The sequence below is a fragment of the Crinia signifera genome, chromosome 5 (genome assembly GCF_055691185.1).
Source record: "Crinia signifera chromosome 5, ASM5569118v1, whole genome shotgun sequence".
NCBI classification, from domain to species: domain Eukaryota; kingdom Metazoa; phylum Chordata; class Amphibia; order Anura; family Myobatrachidae; genus Crinia; species Crinia signifera.
Window position 1 is genome coordinate 40,454,780 of NC_139221.1, and position 18,687 is coordinate 40,473,466.

General features: G+C 43.2%; 1 protein-coding gene across 5 annotated transcripts in view; it reads left to right on the top strand.

The window, feature by feature from the left end:
- The window catches only part of RUNX1T1 (RUNX1 partner transcriptional co-repressor 1), a 119,789-nt gene extending 108,845 nt beyond the window's left edge, over positions 1–10,944 (top strand). For all 5 annotated transcript variants that reach the window (XM_083187068.1, XM_083187067.1, XM_083187070.1 and 2 more), the window contains exon 11: positions 6,945–10,944. In XM_083187068.1, coding sequence (XP_083043194.1) covers positions 6,945–7,220 — 276 coding nt within the window. In that variant the 3' untranslated portion in view covers positions 7,221–10,944. The remainder of the gene's footprint in view (positions 1–6,944) is intronic.
- Positions 10,945–18,687: the final 7,743 nt, after the last annotated feature.

An 18,687-nucleotide genomic window follows, 5' to 3' on the forward strand; every position in this document is an offset into this window, starting at 1 on the left:
ATGGTACACGCAATTGTTTACAAAATTGTAATGGTACAAAATATTGGTACACTTACTAGAATAAGTTTCTTTGACTGTCGCTAAAACTTCTTGTTAATGATAAAATATGCAATTCAATCACTTGCGCAATGCAGAAGAAAACATTATTTTATTATTCTGTCAACGTTTATGAATTTTGTTTATGAATATTAACATAGAACCAGTGAAAATGATGTGGGTAAGAGTGCCTATGAGGGCCCCATTCTCCCCTGTTCAGGGGTTAAAGTGGGCCGGAACGGGGCGGAACTGTGTTCCGGCAGTTAAAATTTGAGGCGGAACCAGTTCCGCCTGCTCCAGCCCACCTTCTTAGCAATAATACTGGCAGCCTTATTAAGTAGGACACGGAAACATCACCAGCGCTGTTGCCCACTGTCCATCTACAACATTTACTCAGGTGCAGCCTGAGGCTGTGTGAGTCTCTCACATACACTCCCATCTGTGACCCCTTCCGAACAGCCACATAGGAAGTGATTGTCCCCCCTCGCCAGCCCACCCACCTTTCTTGGCTCTGTTCACTGCTGGGCGCACCCTGCCGCATACACCACGTGGTAACCAGCCTATTACAGCACAGAGAATAAGCCCCTTATATCCAGTGAGTGGCGGGGAAATTAATGAATGAAGTTGGGGACCTGTGGTTGGGGACGTGTATGGAGCTGGGGACCCAGGGACGTTTAGAGAGCTGGGGACCCGTGGCCAGGGGGCTAGGGACGTGTGGCCAGGGACGATTAGGGAGCTAGGGACATGTGGCCGGGGGACCTGTAGGGAGCTGGGGACCGTGCTGGCTGGCTCATGCCGTCTCTCCTAAGCAGCAGTAGTAAGTTTGCCGTAGGTTGTGAATCCCTCCTATCTGCTTGTTTTGCCCTGTACCAGTGTTTTAAGGATCTTATGATCTCACTGCTTTGCCATTTGTAGGAATCTTTCACATATAAATATATGTATAGACCCATATGACATGTCATGCCTCAACAATGTCACTGCAAATTAATAGGCTACATTCTTGGGTTCATCCATTGTAGCTTTTGCACTTTATGGCTTAGCAGTAAGGTAATATATTTGCCTACAAGGTAAACTCTAGTAGACAATCCACTGTGACTGCCATATAGAAACATAGAAACATACTGTATGATTTCTGCCAGCTGTGATACGTAGTAGAAACACATGCCTAGTGTCCATGGAAAGCCCGACCCAAAATAAGTGGCATATCGGGTTTTACAGCTCTCTAGGTCCAGAGACCACCCCGCAGCACTCAGCCATTGTGCACCAATCAGAATAACAACATTATCTATTTCAACAAATTAGGCATGAAACTATAGGTTTAAAAAGTCCAATTAAACTACAACGTAAAGCCAGAAAACTGCCACACTCTCTACCATGTAGCTGCAACGTAACAGGCTGAGCTACAGTTTAATTTGTTGCAGGCTCCTTTGAGGATGAAAGACCCGTGTGGGATCAGTAGATGCCCTGAGTTTCATGTAATGCATAACAGATGAGTTCCAAAAAACAACAAAAAAAAAAAGGAATTGATTTGCAACATCTGAAAGTTTCTCAGGAAGGGAGTCAAAGGAAGCAAACTTCCACCATGGCAGGAATCGGATGAGACCGGCATGTAATTGGCTTGGCATCTTGATGTGAACACGTCAAATATTGACGAGTGTATTCCTTCTGGTCTTTGTCCTGTAACATTAATATCCATTATTCACAAATTACCAAAACTAAAGGCAATACGTGTACAACTGTTCATATGTTTGGACAGCTCTCTAAGCACTTGTGTGTAGTTTTCTCTTTCATTAAATATGTTTAATACAGTTCTTCTATGGGAGTAATTGTTTGTGTCCTTGAGCCTTCCCAGAGAGTTCCAAGGTAGGCATTTAAGCATAGCAAACTTTATTGACCTTTCATTTGTGGAATGGTGTTGAAATATGTTGTGTATAGTAGCAGCAGAGGGTTATCTATGTTAAGGCCCCCATACACTAGGCCAGGGGTGTCGCCTGTCACTGAGCTGCGGCTCCCGAGATCACTCCCCCATCATTGTGATGTGGCTGCTTACTGGGACCACAGAGAGCGGACAAGTGCATCACCTGCAGCGGGACGCGCTTGGCCGGAAGTTTGCGTGTCCAGGTATTATGCAGTTGGCACTGTCCACGTGGGGTAGGACGTCCCTATATAGTTGTGTGGTGAGGTGAGGCTTGGCGTTCCCTGAATCTTCGATCCCCCTACCAAAACCTCTCCCCCCTGGTGCACTTCTGCAATCTGCATTCCGCAGCCTTGAGGCAGCGTGCGTGCCATCTGTCCAGGGCTGTCAGGGATTGTGCGGCCAGCATTGTTTGCGGAGGCCGGAGGGGCGCAGAGTACAGGAGGGCAGCTGGGGAGAGATCGGAGTTGGCTGGGAGCGGGCGGGTGCGCCCGAGGAGACCACGTCTGGCGATCGCTGTACCCAAGGGTACACCCCTCTCATTCTATCTTGATCCTCCACACCACCTCATATTAGGTTGCATAGATAGGTAGCATATTTGGCAGGGAAGCTCAAATGGAGGTAGCGCCTGTCATTTAAAATTGGGGCGTGGCTCTGAGGGACATAGGCAACCCCCATTTTTGTATAATATCGGCTCTTTGTCTTACCATAAAAATAAATTGGGCTCATTGCCTCTGATTGGTTGGCCACCCCTGCACTAGGCAATTTGCATGCAATTTGGGTTCTTTTCCTGGGATGTCGGCGATCAAGCCCAAATTTCAGATGAATGATAGCAGGACTGAGCATCGCACCGGGGCCTGCAAATCGCACTGGCTGTACAAGCAATCTCCTGCAGCTGGGCAGGCTTTGCTTGATCACATGCGATATATAGACCAGAATTGTATAAGGGCCTTTAGTTATAATACGTTATCTCAGCTCAACATTCAGATGTGTTTTGGTTATAAAGCATAAAGAACTAATATTTTAGGCTACTGTAGGAGAATATATATTGTATTAGGAGTATTAAGAGGCCCAGCGGTACAGTAACCACTACCCCTCAATGGGGATGGAGAACACTGATGTGAACCGCATCATTTGAATTTGCAGGATATCCACCGTAAGGATATAGCCTACAAATTGTAACAATCCACTGTATGTGCCATGGAGAGACCGAAATAGACATCTCCAATATCTGCTGCATTCCTATATATTTCCGACAAGAGAAGAAGCCCCCACAGCTCCTTAGGGGGCTGATAGGCTGTTGGATTTAAAAGGTTCTGGAGCTTGGCCTCAGCAGCTTACACAATATGAACAGGGCATTGACCCATTGAAGTTTATAAGCTACATTTGCATGCGCAGCAGCTGACAGTTTGACAACCTTATAACAATGAATTCAAGTGAATAAGGATTCCTGATTGGTGCAAATTGCGGCAATAAAGAAACTTTTTTTATTGGAGATAGACTGTTCATATTAATAAATATACCCCATAAACAGATGATGGAATGGTTGGGATACAACACATCCACTACTCAGTTAGACCATGAAATTAATTAATTACACTTATTCCATCTGCAAATTGTACACAACTGTTTTCAAAACTTTAAATGATGGGTCCAGTAACAGATACACTCTGTGCACCCGCTATTGATGGGTACGTTCATACCCTTAGATCTGATGAGGGAGATTGTCAGGACATAAAACTGGGTTGAAGTCACAGTAGGGGGCCATTTGAGTTGTGGCGTGTGCCTCCTGCTGGAAATCTAAATGAATGGGCATCTATCGGAGCTATTCAATTGTTGCTCCGAGCAGACACCCAGCAGAGGTGCAAGAAAAAAATTGTGAAAAGCCTGTGTTTTGGTTGCTCATAGTGCCCAAACACGGACTTTAAGATGGCCAATCGATGACTACAGATGGGTTAAGTTGCTTTGCTCGGAGATGTCAGTCACTTTAAATGCTAAAGGGCGTCTGTTCAGAGAAACAATTAAATAGCTCCAGTAGATGAAGATTCATTTAGATGGCCAACAGTGGGCACAAAGTGAATCGCCCCAATGATATAGAGATATACAAACTCCACACAGTTAAAGCTGGGGGGGGGGGGGGGGGAGGGATATTGGGGGAATGATTACTTGCCTATACCTAAATATGGAATTACCCTATTTTATTCAACAAGATAGGGCCTATATTACTTTTAAAATGTAATAAATAGAATAAACGTTATAATAAACATTATAATGGGACGTACGTTTAAGAGCAGCGGTAAAACAATAACAAATACAGTTGTTGTGTCTTTGTCTTTTCAAAAACGACATTGTAGCAAACGTAAATATATTGTGGTTCTATTTACTCCATGTCGTAATAGATTTTGACATCTCCAAAACTGAGCTAAGTTTAGACAATGTGAGCTACAAACCAGAAGGACTGAATTAAAAGCAGGTGATGCCAGACATCCAGTCTACAACCTGAACGTTTAACTACCAAAAAAAACATCTGTTTCTGTGTTTGGAATTTTTTTTTCTTTCTTCGGATATTTTGAAGTGTTTTCAAAAGATGGGAACAATTTTCGAAAGAAAAAAAAAATAGCAGAAAGAAAAAAAAACCAGTTCCAGCACATGCATTTGTAATTATCTGGTTGATTCTGTATATTCTATGCGTTTGAATGGAGCCACATCTGATTTTAATCTGATGGAGCCAGTAACTGTTGGAAAGATACCATATTTCCACATGGCAAACTTTCCAGAAACCTCCTAAAGTCTCATTCAGGCTCCTTGAGACTTTTATAGGCACATGTAGATTTATTTTCAAGAGAATCAACTTTGTATTCTTTCTTTCCTGTGAGTAGATGGTTCAAAATGTGCTTGGACTGTATGATTTCCATCACCCGAGTATATATGTATAAATATATAAATATATAAGGTAGCCTTTATCAAGACAAGTCAGCATAGACGTCCTCACAGCACAAGAGTCAGGATACATATATATATATATATATATATATATATATATATATATATATATATATATATATAAAAAAGAAATATACCCAGCGCAAAGAAAGTCCAAATGTCCTTATGTCTATAAAGTTCCACAATGTCCCAATATGTGCCGCTCTACCTTGGATCCAACCACGAATCCTACAGTATGCTTGTGAAAAGAAGAACAGATAGAGCGCACAGTCAGCAAGATAAATGAAATAACATTTTACTTATAATAAGCTGACAAACATTGGGGTTAAAATATAACAGCTTGCCAAAGACAGTCACATCGCCGGCACGGCAGGAGGGTATGGATGTAATCACCACACACAGGATGATCAGCCCAGCGGGGTGCGCACACCGGCAGCCGCCGACACAGGACCTGGATGTCTTTCACAGACCACAGAGACGTCCAACGTCAGCAATGCAGTAGCCATGTCCAACGCGTTTTGTCACCCCCTGACGAAGTCCGTGTTGGTGACGAAACGCGTTGGTTGTTCCTGTCTATTGGAAACTCTGTCAGGGTCTATCTGGGGAAGGCACCAGGTGCATTTACAAGTTACAAAGTTTTGGAGTGCCGGCAATTACTGCATATACACACATATATAGATAGATAGATAGATAGATAGATAGATAGATAGATAGATAGATAGATAGATATGACAGACTTCTGTAAAAATAGATACATGGGTAACCTCCTTTGAATATCAGCAAAGCTGGAATCCACAGTAATAAAGCAAATCAAAATGGCGCTCCACAGACTTCGAATAAAACACCAAGAGACAATTATATAGTTTTCAACGTGTTAATTACCAGAAGAATATTTTCGTCGCTGACCATCTAATGATTTCTCTCCCCTTCGGTAAAAAAAGTAGGTCAAAACTGACTTTTATTTCTGCTGCTGACCGCCAAAATGGGGAGGGCGATGATGTCATATGATGTCAGCCACCTGCCCCAGGCAGGTAATGCCATGCCTGCGTACCCAGGGGAACGCCCAGCATTTTTATGGGGACGCCCATAAAAAGCTAGGCATTCCCCTGCTCCAGTCCCCTGTCCACCCCCACCCCCCTCTGGAGCGTTTGAAACTTACCAAAGCCATTCGCTCCCGGGGTTTGCATGTGCGCATAAGCGTGCATGCACAAAGGAAGGGTCTGAACTGGCCTGAATCGGCCCCCCTTGTTCTGAAGGTGCGCAAAAAAAGACGCAGTGACTTCAATAGCAAAACCCCGCAGCTGCGGGACAGGTTTTTCTACATTTCTCGCCAGCAATTGAATCTACCCTAGAGCAATAGAATTTCAGAGCCTGATTGTCACATCCCGCTATCATACATACAGTATTTTAGCGACACTGTCATTGAACTGAAAATAATGTTATTCATAGTTTTGTGAGGTTTATTGGTATGCTTGTCACATACGAATATTTCTGCTTGTGTTGGCGGTGGTTCCGTTGCCCTGCATCAAAGAAAACAGGAACTAGATACGTTCCCTTTTAAATAGCCTGCATTGTTGTCTGTGTGTCAGAGTAGAATCTGCTTCCACCTTTCATTTGAAGGCACTTTGAAAACTTTAAGCGAAGTTAGGCTGACAATCGAAAGATGGCAAATATCAAATACAATTTATAGGCTTCAAGCTGAGAAACTTAAAAGGAAACTAGCAGTGTAGAATTTTTTTCTTTTCTTTCTAATTTATTTTTGAAAGTCAGGACAGCTATGTCTTTGCTGGTAGCATCTTCTGTCATCTGCTGCTGAAAAACCAGAGCAGATTGTTTACATAGCATTTTGCATTTTCACTATAATAAGGCAAATTCAGTGGATTTGCACAAATGTCTCACCATGTGTTCAGAACACATTTCGTACTTTTTCCACCTGTGCCTGTAATTTACAGTTCGTTTAATGCTAGTCTTTGAGGGAATAAACAGAGTTAAGTCATTAAATGTTCTTACAGAATTTTCTCATGTTTTTTATTTTTCTTCCTTTATCTAGAGTTGCTGGAACTGTGGACGGAAAGCAAGCGAAACCTGCAGCGGCTGCAACACGGCGCGGTATTGCGGATCATTCTGTCAGCACAAAGACTGGGAGAAACACCACCACATCTGTGGACAGACTCTTCAAGCTCAGCAGCAAGGAGATACACCAGCAGTCAGCTCCTCTGTTACACCAAGCAGTGGCGCAGGAAGCCCTATTGACACCCCACCAGCCGCCACTCCTCGATCCACCACTCCCGCCACACCGTCCACCATAGAGACAGCAGCCCGTTAAAAACAAAAATACAAAGACAAAACAATATAAAAAAAACTGAATTGTTTTTGAAAACTTTAAAAACTCAATGAAACCAAGTCCTCATCCTCAGATGCTCAAAGATTTAAAATGAACTATCATAATGCATTACTACAATAACATTGGACTACTTTCGTCGTGAAGTAGTGGTATAATATTGAAGGCCAGTAACGGGTCACAATGACTTCTTATGGAAATCAAAGATATCTTTTCTTTAGAAAAACTGAAAGAGAGTACAGAATATAACACAATGCTAGATTTGACCTCCTCCCTGGTATTTTTCAGTAGCTGGGATTTAAAACTAGATGACCTCATTAACAGATGCTTTACCAAACAGCAAACCAAGAGATTGCTAACTGCTGTTGAGAGCTCTTATGAAAAATAAAATCACATTGTTCTTTAACAAAGAGAAAAAAAACCCTGGAGGGCATGAGCGTTGGATACAGCAGTAGACATTTTAACAAGTGGCGTCCGCGAGTATCGGACTGAACTTTGAAGACCCACTACAAACACCCGCAGATGTGCTCCAGATCGAAGGGAAAGACAGATGTTGTTCCCTTTTTCCCTAATATCCAGGTTAACCGTACAAAAGACGAGCTGCCGTGGGATGTATCGATACAACAGCAGATGTGCCATCGTGTTAACGGTTTCTTTTGATAAGGAATGGGTCTAATCCAATAGTTAGGTAGCAACTTGGCAATCATGACATCAAGCAATTGCCCCCTTCCCCCCTCAAAAAAAAACAAATAAAAACTTTTCAGCGTTGAATCACTTTTGCAAAGTTCCACAGAGACAATCGGGTTTATTATAATATTTTTTTTTTATCGTTGAAAGCAACAAAATGATTACAAAAATAAATTAATACAAATATGTAAACAAAGCGGCTTCAGCTCCAGCCTACTTTTAAACAAAAATGAATTTTCCACTAGTAGTTCTATGTGTTTAAAACACTCCTGTCCTGTGAGGTTCCCCAATGGTGTTTTTTCTTGTAAATGTAATGGACAAATGTGAAGAAGCATTGTACGTAGTTTTACTCATGCCCACATTTAACCTCTTTATTCTTAGCTGGTGAGAAACCTGTCTCTTTTTATGCTGCTTTTATATCTGTATATGTCAGTGATAATTCTCTAGTAGTAGAAACAGCCATTTTTTTTTGTCTTTTTAAGAAAGAAAACTTAAAGCTGTCTGCAGGAGCTGCTAACTCACTCTTATAGATTTTTTTTTTCCTGAAAACTAGCATGCTTCACGGAATGCTAACCTATTGGTGTTTTTGTAGGAGGGATGTACATAAATGTATTTTTGCACTGTCACGATGACTCCCTAGGCATGCATTGTTGCATTTTATTTTGGCAAACTCATTTTTAAATATTCTCGCCACCGATCCGTAGCATACAAGCACAGTGGATTTTTTTTATTTTTTTCTGTTTTCATGTTTTTTTTTTTAAATTATAATATTTTTTTTAAAGGTTCACTAATAGGGACTTTTTTATATAAAAAACAAAAACAAAAAAACAAAATATCACTTAAATGTTAAAGGGCAGTGCATGTGTTTTGCTGTAAGACAATGTATTTCTGATTTTACAATATGATGATAATTAGATTTCCAAATGCTGAGAAGTAGATTGAAGGCTTTAACTGCTGAATGTCAGGTTATACAGTATTCTACATAAAGGGAAGTCAGCCAAAGACTGATCTTAAGGACCAAAATCTGATTTTTTGTTTTTAATCTAAAGCACCAATACTATATTCCAAAAGATCAGCGAGATAAACATGTCCAGTAAGGTATAGTGTGAATTCATTGATCCTTTTTATTGTCCTGTGTCCAGACCACAGTTTCCAGTTCCAGCTTTATTACATCTCCCTTCGTGTTGATCTGGGAAGTCACTACAGAAACACAACACCCTCCCATGCCTACTCCCCTTGTCCCAGGCTGGGATCTGTTCTTTATCAAGGTCATGTGATCTGGGGTTGCAAATTCTATTCTGAGCTAACTTGCTGAGGCTTACAGGTTTCCTGTATGAGAGGACGGTATGATGCAATACAGTATTATTATAATTTTTTACAGTATTTGTTAATATTCTATTTATGTTATCAATTTGTCATTTGTTTAGTCATAAAAAATAAATGTTGTCCAGAAAGGGTATATAATAATATTGTATTTCATTCTGTACTAGAACGAAATCTGTCTCTGTTCAGAGCAGTACATTTTTTTTATTTTACAAAGATAGTTAGCCAAATGCTGAATGACTGGCAAATTGGACTAGAAGAGAATGCAGCACATTATCAGGGCCTCCAACAAGCAAGAACTTGCCAAGGCACTCCCAAGGCCATTTACAAGGTGCTTTAGATCCTTTTCCATAATGTTCCCAGATCCGGCTGCATGGTGCCTCCAGATCCACTAGCAAGGTGCTCTCAGATCCACTACCAAGGTGTTCCCAGATCTGTCATCACAGTACTCCCAGTCCGGCTACCAAGTTCCCAGATCCGGCAGCACAGTGCTCCCAGATCCGCTACCAAAGTGTTCCCAGATCCGGCAGCACAGTGCTCCCAGATCCGCTACCAAAGTATTCCCAGATCCGACAGCACAGTGCTCCCAGATCCGCTACCAAAGTGTTCCCAGATCCGACAGCACGATGCTCCAGATCTGCTACCAAGGTGTTCCAAGATCTGGCATCACGGTTCTCCCAGCTGTATATGCCAAGGTGCTCCCAGATCTGTCAGCACAGTACTCCCAGACCCGCTACCAAGGGGTTCCCAGATCCGACACCACAGTGCTCCCAGGTCCGCTACCAAGGTGTTCCCAGATCTGACAGCACAATGCTTCCCGATCTGCTACCAAGGTGTTCCCAGATCTGGCATCACGGTTCTCCCAGCTGTGCTGCCAAGGTGATTCCCAGATCTGCTACCAAGGTGTTCCCAGATCTGCTACCAAGGTGTTCCCAGGTGCGGATCCAGCAACACATTGCTCCCAGATCTGCTACCAAGGTGCTCCCAGATCTGCTACCAAGGTGTTCCCAGATTCAGCAGGCCGGTGCTCCCAGATCTGCTACTAAGGTGTTGCCAGATTCAGCAGGCACGGTGTTCCCAGATCCACTACCAAGGTGTTTCCAGATTCAGCAAGACCGGTGCTCCCAGATCCGCTACCAAGGCATTCCTAGATCCAGCAGCACTGTGCTTCCAGATCTGCTTCCAAGGTGTTCCCAGTTCCGTCAGAACAGTGCTTCCAGAAGCACTTCCAAAGCATACTTGCCTACCTGCCCCTCTCCATGAGGGAGAAATACTCTGTTCCTGGACTTCCCTTGTAATGTAGGATTACCATCACCTGATGTGTCCTGGTTAATTGATAAGAAATGTGTTTCGCCACAGGTGATGGCAATCATACATTACCAGGGAAGTCTGAGAACAGAACAGCTGGGTGCTCTTGGATCCGGTACCAAGGTGTTCCCAGACCCAATTATAGTCTGCCATCAAATTATATGTTTCTACAGTGTCTCGAGATCCAGTATCATAGTGCAACCAGATCCAGTCCTATGATGCTCCAAGAACTATTGCCATGTTGCTCTCAGATCTAGTGACTCTCCTTGTGTATTGTTTCTATCTAACACTGAACTGGTTTTTTTTTTCTGTTGGAGCTTTTTTATGTCCAAGGTAGGAAGTAATAGCAATCCCAAAAAACGATGGTAGCTTACTATATCATTTCTTCTGTCAATTAACAAAAACTGCAACAGCTCTTGTTTTTCATTCTGTGTACAATATGGTTTAGTAACAATAGGTCTCATTACTTTAATTCAGGGCACCCTGAGTGAAATCAGAAACCACTTCCCCTCCTCTTAGCTGAGCTTTCTCTATTTCCTCTTTCTTTCCTCCTATTTTGCTACAGCCTCCTCAGTGGCAAAAAGTTTCACTCTACCTCTGACAGCATGTATTTTGCACCAGTTGCTATTGAAACTGGTCTAGTCAAACCAAATGGGCACAAAAAAACAAAACAGGATACCAAAATCGAAGCTCATACAGCTGCAAACCATATCACTTCTTGGTAACAAAGCAGACCTCATTATGTTAAAGAAAAAAAAAAAAAAAAGTTACTTTCCGTTTTTGCTTGTCACTTATACGCAGGCGATGTGAGAGTATCATTTGTAGGAATAACACTTTAAACTAATAATAATAAAAAAAGTTAACTTCATTGGATATGACTAAATGGTGGTCGCTGATAGGATTAGGGTAGCCTCCTTCTTTCCCTCGTCCCCTTGCTCTTCTTCCTTCTGATCTTTCTCTTGATCCAGTCACGTGACTCTGTGACGGGACCGCCTCTTGTCTTGTTTTATTTTTTCCGTTTTCTAAAGCTTTAATTTGTGTAGGTGCATGTCTTGGGGATTTAAAAATACAAGGCTGGTTTACTAATGCAAAGCATGCCTAAGTCTACAATACTTAAAGTTAGGGTGGGTTGGGCAAAAGTGACTCCATGTGAATTCTTCAAAGGACAGTAAATCAAATTGGAGACTGTTGAATTGCAGATTTGAAGTACTTTTAAAAAAAATAAAAACAAAAATTATTATTTTATTTTGGGTTCTGCAACGTTATTGTGAAAAAAAAGTTGTTGTGCAATACTTAATTCAGACATGTACCACAAATCAATGGTAGACTAACACTGGGTGAAGGGGGGATGGGAGGGGGAGACATCATGCTTATGTCGGCATAATCTTGAGCTTTTAAGTCTACTATGTCTGAACTGTGGGTTCTCTTGTTTATTCTTTTCCTTTAGTTGGACTGTATTGTATGGTCTGTCAACCTGTGAATCTTTAAAGTATGATTCAGGTATTGTTGTATTCTTTACTGTGTATTAAAAAACGTGAAAAAAAAAAATACTTGTTACATTGCTTTTTTTTAACTGCATTAGTGCTGTATTGCTTGTTAATATTGCACTATTTATTAGATGTATAGTATAATCATACTTCTCTACCCTTCCGGAAAGGCCTGGAGGCTCCCGAAAATCGGGTTCCCCTCCTGGCCCCCCAGAAGGGGGAGGGGGGGTAATCCTCCCGCCTCCTCCTACCCTGCTGTTGAAATCGTGGCATTTGCGGGTGTCAGCAGAGGGGGCGTGGCTAACCAGATGCAAATTGTGTCATGTCAGTCACGCCCCCTCCACATACACCCGCAAATCGCGGCAGTTCTAATGATGGGGTGGAGCTTGATGACAGGCTCTGACCCCGCCCCCAGAAGCACGCTGAAAGTCTCCGGGCTTCTCCCGGAGAGGAGAAACAGAAAGTTGACAAGTATGAGTATAATAGATAAAGTCTCCCATTTCTAAAATGCTTGGGTCCATAAGTATTTTTGATTTGGGAATTTTCTGTATTTTAGAATATTTACTACCATGACGACATATCTTGGGGGATGGGAGACAAATCTAATAATGAAATGCATTTCTTTCATAAACACCATGGGCCTGATTCCTGTTTGGAAGGACCTGCACAGGCGCAAGGAAGCAGCTGTGCAAATATGTGTCATTATCAGTGGCTGCTCCAGAGGTGGGTATGCAGAACAGTCCATAATTGAAATATGGGAGCCACACCAACTGCCAGTAAGTCAGTTTGGAAAGGCAGTTGGTGGCAGTTGGGGTGGCTCCCCTATCTGTATTTTGAACTGAGCTGCAGTCCCTCCCCTGGAGCCTCCCCTGGTCCTTACCATTCAAATGCAACAGGAGCTGAATAGGAGATATAGACACCTTCTGCTAGCATTGTAGATGCTAGATTCAAGTGCGGCATCTGAGAGCACATTCTTGGATCACCATCAGGACCATTGATTGCATTTCACAGTGATTTTAGGCAACGGCCAGCCTGCGTCAGCTTTAGAAAAACTTGGGGATATCCATCTAAGAGAACTATTATTGTAAGTAGCAGGTTTCCTTCCTTGGACATACACCATTACCATCATACATTCACTGAGACCATTGCATATTAAACTCCTATAGTAAGTGAACATTATGCATAAGAAAATGCACATGACCCTTAGTAGACATACCCCCAGTCGAGGAAGTGTTAACAGGGCAAAGAGTCTGAAATAATAGAATACCTTATAGCAGTGTTTCCCATCTTTGGTTGCCAATTAACGGTCCAGTATTTTTTTTTTTTTTTTAATTCAATAGTGTTTTTATTGGGTTTTTGCAAAAAGAAAAAAAAAAAAAAAAAAACATACAGTTACAACAAAAAGATAAGTTGCGCCAAGCAACAATGCGTGATATCATAGGCAGTCATATATCGGTACAATACAAAACAATAGTTGTACATATAGGTGTTAGTGTTGTGTTTAAGTAATAACAAGCATATACTGGATGTCTTATACAATAAGCTCGCTTTCTGTCATATCCATTCGCATAAACTGAATGTATCCAGATTTAATAACAATAAAGGAGGATTGTAGACAATACTTCTCTCGTGGTCAGCCATTCTTTCTATATCGATCCCTGACAGGTCACCTCGCCCATGCAAACTAATATCTCTCACTCTGGCATAGCCAGAATAGTCTCCGCATGCTGGAGTATGTTAGTTAGCAACTTGTATCCACATATTCTATATTTGTCTTGGTGCATCATGTGCTGCAATAGTGTGGGGATGATAACCATCTGGCCCATACCCTTTCATATTTAGGCTCGGACCGTCTGGCCATGTAGACAAATTTTTCATGATGGGCTGTTTCGTTCGTTAATGCTACCCAGGATTGAAATAAAGGGCCAGTGGGAGCCAGCCAGGACCGAGCTATGCAGACCTTAGCCATCATACAAAGATTGTTAATATACTGCACTGTGTCTTTATCTAGCACTGATTCTCCCGTTGTGGCCAGGATGCACATCTGGGGGGTGAGTGCCGTAGCAGGGACACCCGAATGTATTATGCTTTGCCGTACCCGATCCCAAAAGGCCTTTACTTCCGGGCAGGTCCACAGTAAGTGCCAGTGGTCGGCCTCTAGTTGTTTGCACTTAGGACATCTGGAGTCGGTTCGTCCTCCTATCCTAAGGAGATGGCTCGGAGTAAGGTACACTCTATGCAAGATATATAGCTGTATCTGCTGATATCTTGCACATGTTGACACATTTTTTGGACTAGCCAGAGCTAGTTCCCAAGCCTCGGTGGGAAGTGGGCCCATATCCTCCTCCCATTTTGCATGTAATATGGGGAGATCATTATTGTGATATGAATTGAGCAGCAAATTATATATCTTGGAAATTAATTTCGACTCTCCCAAGGATTGCAATAATGCTCTGATAGGGGCCTCTTTTATGAGGGGCGCACCCCGGGGAAACTGTGCACCGCAGGCGTGCCTTAATTGCAAGTACTGGTAAAAATAAGAATGAGGCATGCCATGTGTGAGTTGCAACTGTTGAAATGAGTTGAATACCCCATCAGTGTACAGCTGCCCCAGGGATGCGAGACCATAACGTCCCCATACCTCTCTGAATTGAATCCCATTAAGCTCCTGTAGACTTGAAGTAATCCCTAATGGAGTATCAGGGTCCCACCCCGATGCGGCTAATAGAATGTTCGCCCTTTGCCAAACTAGTAATGCTTGCCTAAATATAGGTATTTTAATCAAGGTGATGTTGTTTGAGAGAAGAATTTGAATTAGCTTGAGGCCTGGGGTTCGTTCGGAAACTATTTGTGTAGGCAGGGAGACCAACTCCTCCTCCCCCAGCCAATGGCGCAAATGCGCAAGCTGCGATGCCAGATAGTAGAGGCGGAAACTTGGAACCGCCATGCCTCCCTGCTCTCTTGTACGTGTCATCGTGTTCAGGCCAATCCGTACCCGCTTGGAGGACCATATTATGGCAGATAAAAGTCCATCTATTTTTTTAAAAATATACTGTGGGATATATGTCGGGGAGTGTTGCAAGGCATATAAAAGTTTGGGCTGTGCAATCATTTTTATGAGCCCGATTCTACCCGTAACCGTTAAAGGCAGTTTCCCCCATACTGCTATTCTAGACTGTAAGTATTCCAGCTGTGGTTGTATGTTGTGTAGTATGTATTTGGACGGGTCATTGGCTATCCAAATTCCCAAATACTTAAATTTGTCAACCCACCTAAGTGGGAGAGGGATAGGAGAGTTGGCTGGGCAGGTGCCAGTAAGAGGCATAATGCAGGATTTGTCCCAGTTGATGAGTAGCCCCGAGTGTCTGCCAAATGTGTCTACAATTTCTAATATTATCGGCATAGTGTTAGTGTAGTCCGAGACAAATAGGAGTATGTCATCTGCATACAATGCTATTTTATCCGTACGAGAACCTGTTTCGAAGCCCTTTATGTCATGTCTGTTCCTCAGAAGACAAGCCAACGGCTCCACCGCCAGGGCAAACAGGGCAGGAGACAGGGGGCATCCCTGCCTCGTGCCTCTGAACAGAGAAAACGGGGACGAGATGAAACCATTGGCAGACACCCTGGCCCTTGGTGAAGAGTAGAGTAGTTTTACCCATTTTATAAATCCTTGTCCAATGCCCATCCTAGCCATGGTCCCCCACAAGAACGCCCACTCCACCGAATCGAATGCCTTAGCGGCATCCAAAGAGACCACTATAGATGAGTGGGCGTCCCTGCGGGGAAGCTGGAGGAGGGTGTGCAGCCTACGCAGGTTGATGAGAGTAGATTTTCCTGGCATGAAGCCAGTCTGGTCATCATGCACAAGCTGGCCTATATATGTGTTCAATCTCATAGCAAGAACCTTGGCCAAAATTTTAATATCTGTGGTGAGCAGGGAAATAGGTCTATAGGATTCCACTTTGCGTGGGTCTTTGTCGGGTTTGGGAAGTACAATAATTAGAGCCTCTGACATAGACTGGGGAAGGGAGCCAGAGTCAAATATTTCATTAAATGTAGTTAATAATTTGGGGATGTAAAAGGTAGGGTACTTTTTATATAATTCCAGGGGAATGCCGTCTAGGCCTGGGGCTTTGTTATTCGGGAATGATTTGACCGCTGCCTCTATTTCATCCGGCCTAAGGGGCGAATCAAGGGCCTCTCTCGCCTCAGGTGATAATGTAGATAAGGGAATACTTTCCAAGTAATTCCTGATTTCACCAGTTGAGAGCTGCAGCTTAGATGCATAAAGATGTTTATAATAATCTTGAAATTGTGCGGCTATATCAGGGGTGTTAACATGTCTATTCCCCTGGCTGTCCACCAGTTCTAAGATAGTGTTGTTTAAATCCTCCGCTCTAGCTAATCTCGCCATAAACCCCCCAGGTCTGTCCCCGGTTAAGTATTGATTATTCTTCTGGAACAACATTTTAATGCATGTCTTATCTCTCAGGAATGTGGTCCATTCCTTTTGAGACCTTATCCAATCCTCTCTAGATGATTCAAGCCCGTCATCCAGATAGGCAAGTTCCAAGGAGCGGCAGGAGGCCTCTAAGGACAACTCCTGTTGCTTATAGGTTTTCTTGAGATTGGAAATAGATTTGATCAATGAGCCCCTCAAAAAGCATTTGAAGGCATCCCATACCACGGAGGGAGATGCGGAGTCTACATTGGCCTCGAAAAATTCTTCCCAGATGGCCTCCAAGTCCTGGCCACTCCCCAGTCTGGTTAGCCAGAAGGGGTTTAATTTCCAGAACGTTTGTCCCCCTCAGCCCGCCCACGTCCAGCGTGAGAGACAGAGGGGAGTGGTCCGAGATCCCCCTAGTCTCATACCGGATCTCACGGACCCTAGGGAGAAGTTCAGTGGTGGCCAGAGCCAAATCTATTCTGGAGAACGCTTTATGAGGTGCGGAGAAGCAAGAAAATTGAACTGTGCTAGGATATCTGTTTCTCCACACATCTGTCAGCCCCATACCTTGTATCATGGCCTGAAACTGACCCGAGCCTCTTCTGTGTGAGTCCCCAGATGAAGTGCGCCTATCCAGTGTGCTATCAAGTATGTTATTAAAGTCCCCTAAGATTATTACAGAGGTGTCTGGGTGTAGGGCCATCAGCTCCGCTGCTTTCTTAAGGGTTTCATGGGAGTATGGTGGAGGGATATAAACCACCAGCAAGAGTATTGATAGTGAATGGATTTTACATTTAATAAAGATCGATCTACCCCCTGGGTCAATTTGTACCAGATCCAGCTGAAACGGGACGGATCTGCGCACCAAGACAGACACCCCCCTAGATGCCGAGTTATATGTAGAGTGGCAAGACCAGCCCACCCAAGGTTTTTTTAAGGCTAATACTTTTGCACCCATCAGGTGCGTTTCCTGCAGGCAGATAATGTCTGCGTTGTATGTTTTAAGCTGTCTTAGAACCAGATTCCTTTTAATTTTGTCATTCAATCCTCTGACATTCCACGAGAGAAATCTTATGCTATTCGACGTCATTTCCTACAATGTATTGGTATATAAATACATGCGCATGGAGTACAGTGCAGAACACCAATGGAAAGGTATACACAAAGCATGTAAGGTGGGTTGTAAATATTAGGTACACTAATTGTGACTACCTCGCACCCCATGACCGCTAACAACTTTGACAAAAGCAATAGGCGCTTATAAAAACCCATGCCCCCCTCCCTGTATACTCTCCCAACTAAGTATACTCCATCCCTAAACTGTAACCAGAACAAGAGAAAGAAAACAAAAAAAGAAAAATAAAGAGAACAGACAGCCAGGATTAAATCCTGGTAATTAACTACGTGGGGCAAAAGAAGTTAAGTGGCTTCTGTGCATGCGTATCTGGCCAAACCCTCCGCCCCCTATTTGAGCAAGCGCGTAGGTCGACGCGCCCAGCCGGCCTCTGAAGCCTTTATTTGCCCCGGGTATGTGCACAGTTGTTGTGGAGAATACGACCGTGCCATTTTCGCAAACTAGGTAGCCATCAGTAAGCAGGAGGGGGGGGATCAGGGTAGTGGTCCCCTGTTGTATCAGGAGTATGAGACTAGTCGCGCAATCATTATATATGTCCTTGATTCTTATATGAGTTCCCCGCCCCTGCACACACGCACGGCACCACACCAGCTCAATATTCAGCATTGACACTGAATCCCCTGCTATAGCAAAGAAAAGTAACCATAAGAAGAGAATCAAGGAAAAATAGAAAGAAGGAAAGGGAGAGAGACAGAACATCCATGAGGCCAGCCGGCAAAAAGACAATGCATTATGACATGTTGTAAGCAAAACACCGGTTACACTATTATACGTTACTAGTCAGCATCCAATGGTCTTCGAGCTGGTCTGTTGGTATCAAGCCATCGGGCCGCCTCTTTGGGGCTAGAAAAGAACTTAGAGTCACCATCAACAATAATCCTCAGGCGGGAAGGAAACAGCATGGCATAGGTAATGTTCAATTCTCGCAGTCTCCTCTTTATCGGGATGAACTCTGCACGATGTTTTTGTACCTCCACGGCGAAATCAGGAAACACCGACAGTTTCTTGCCGTTCCAGGAAAGCTGACCGTGTGTGCGGTTCAAGCGGAGGATGGCATCTCTA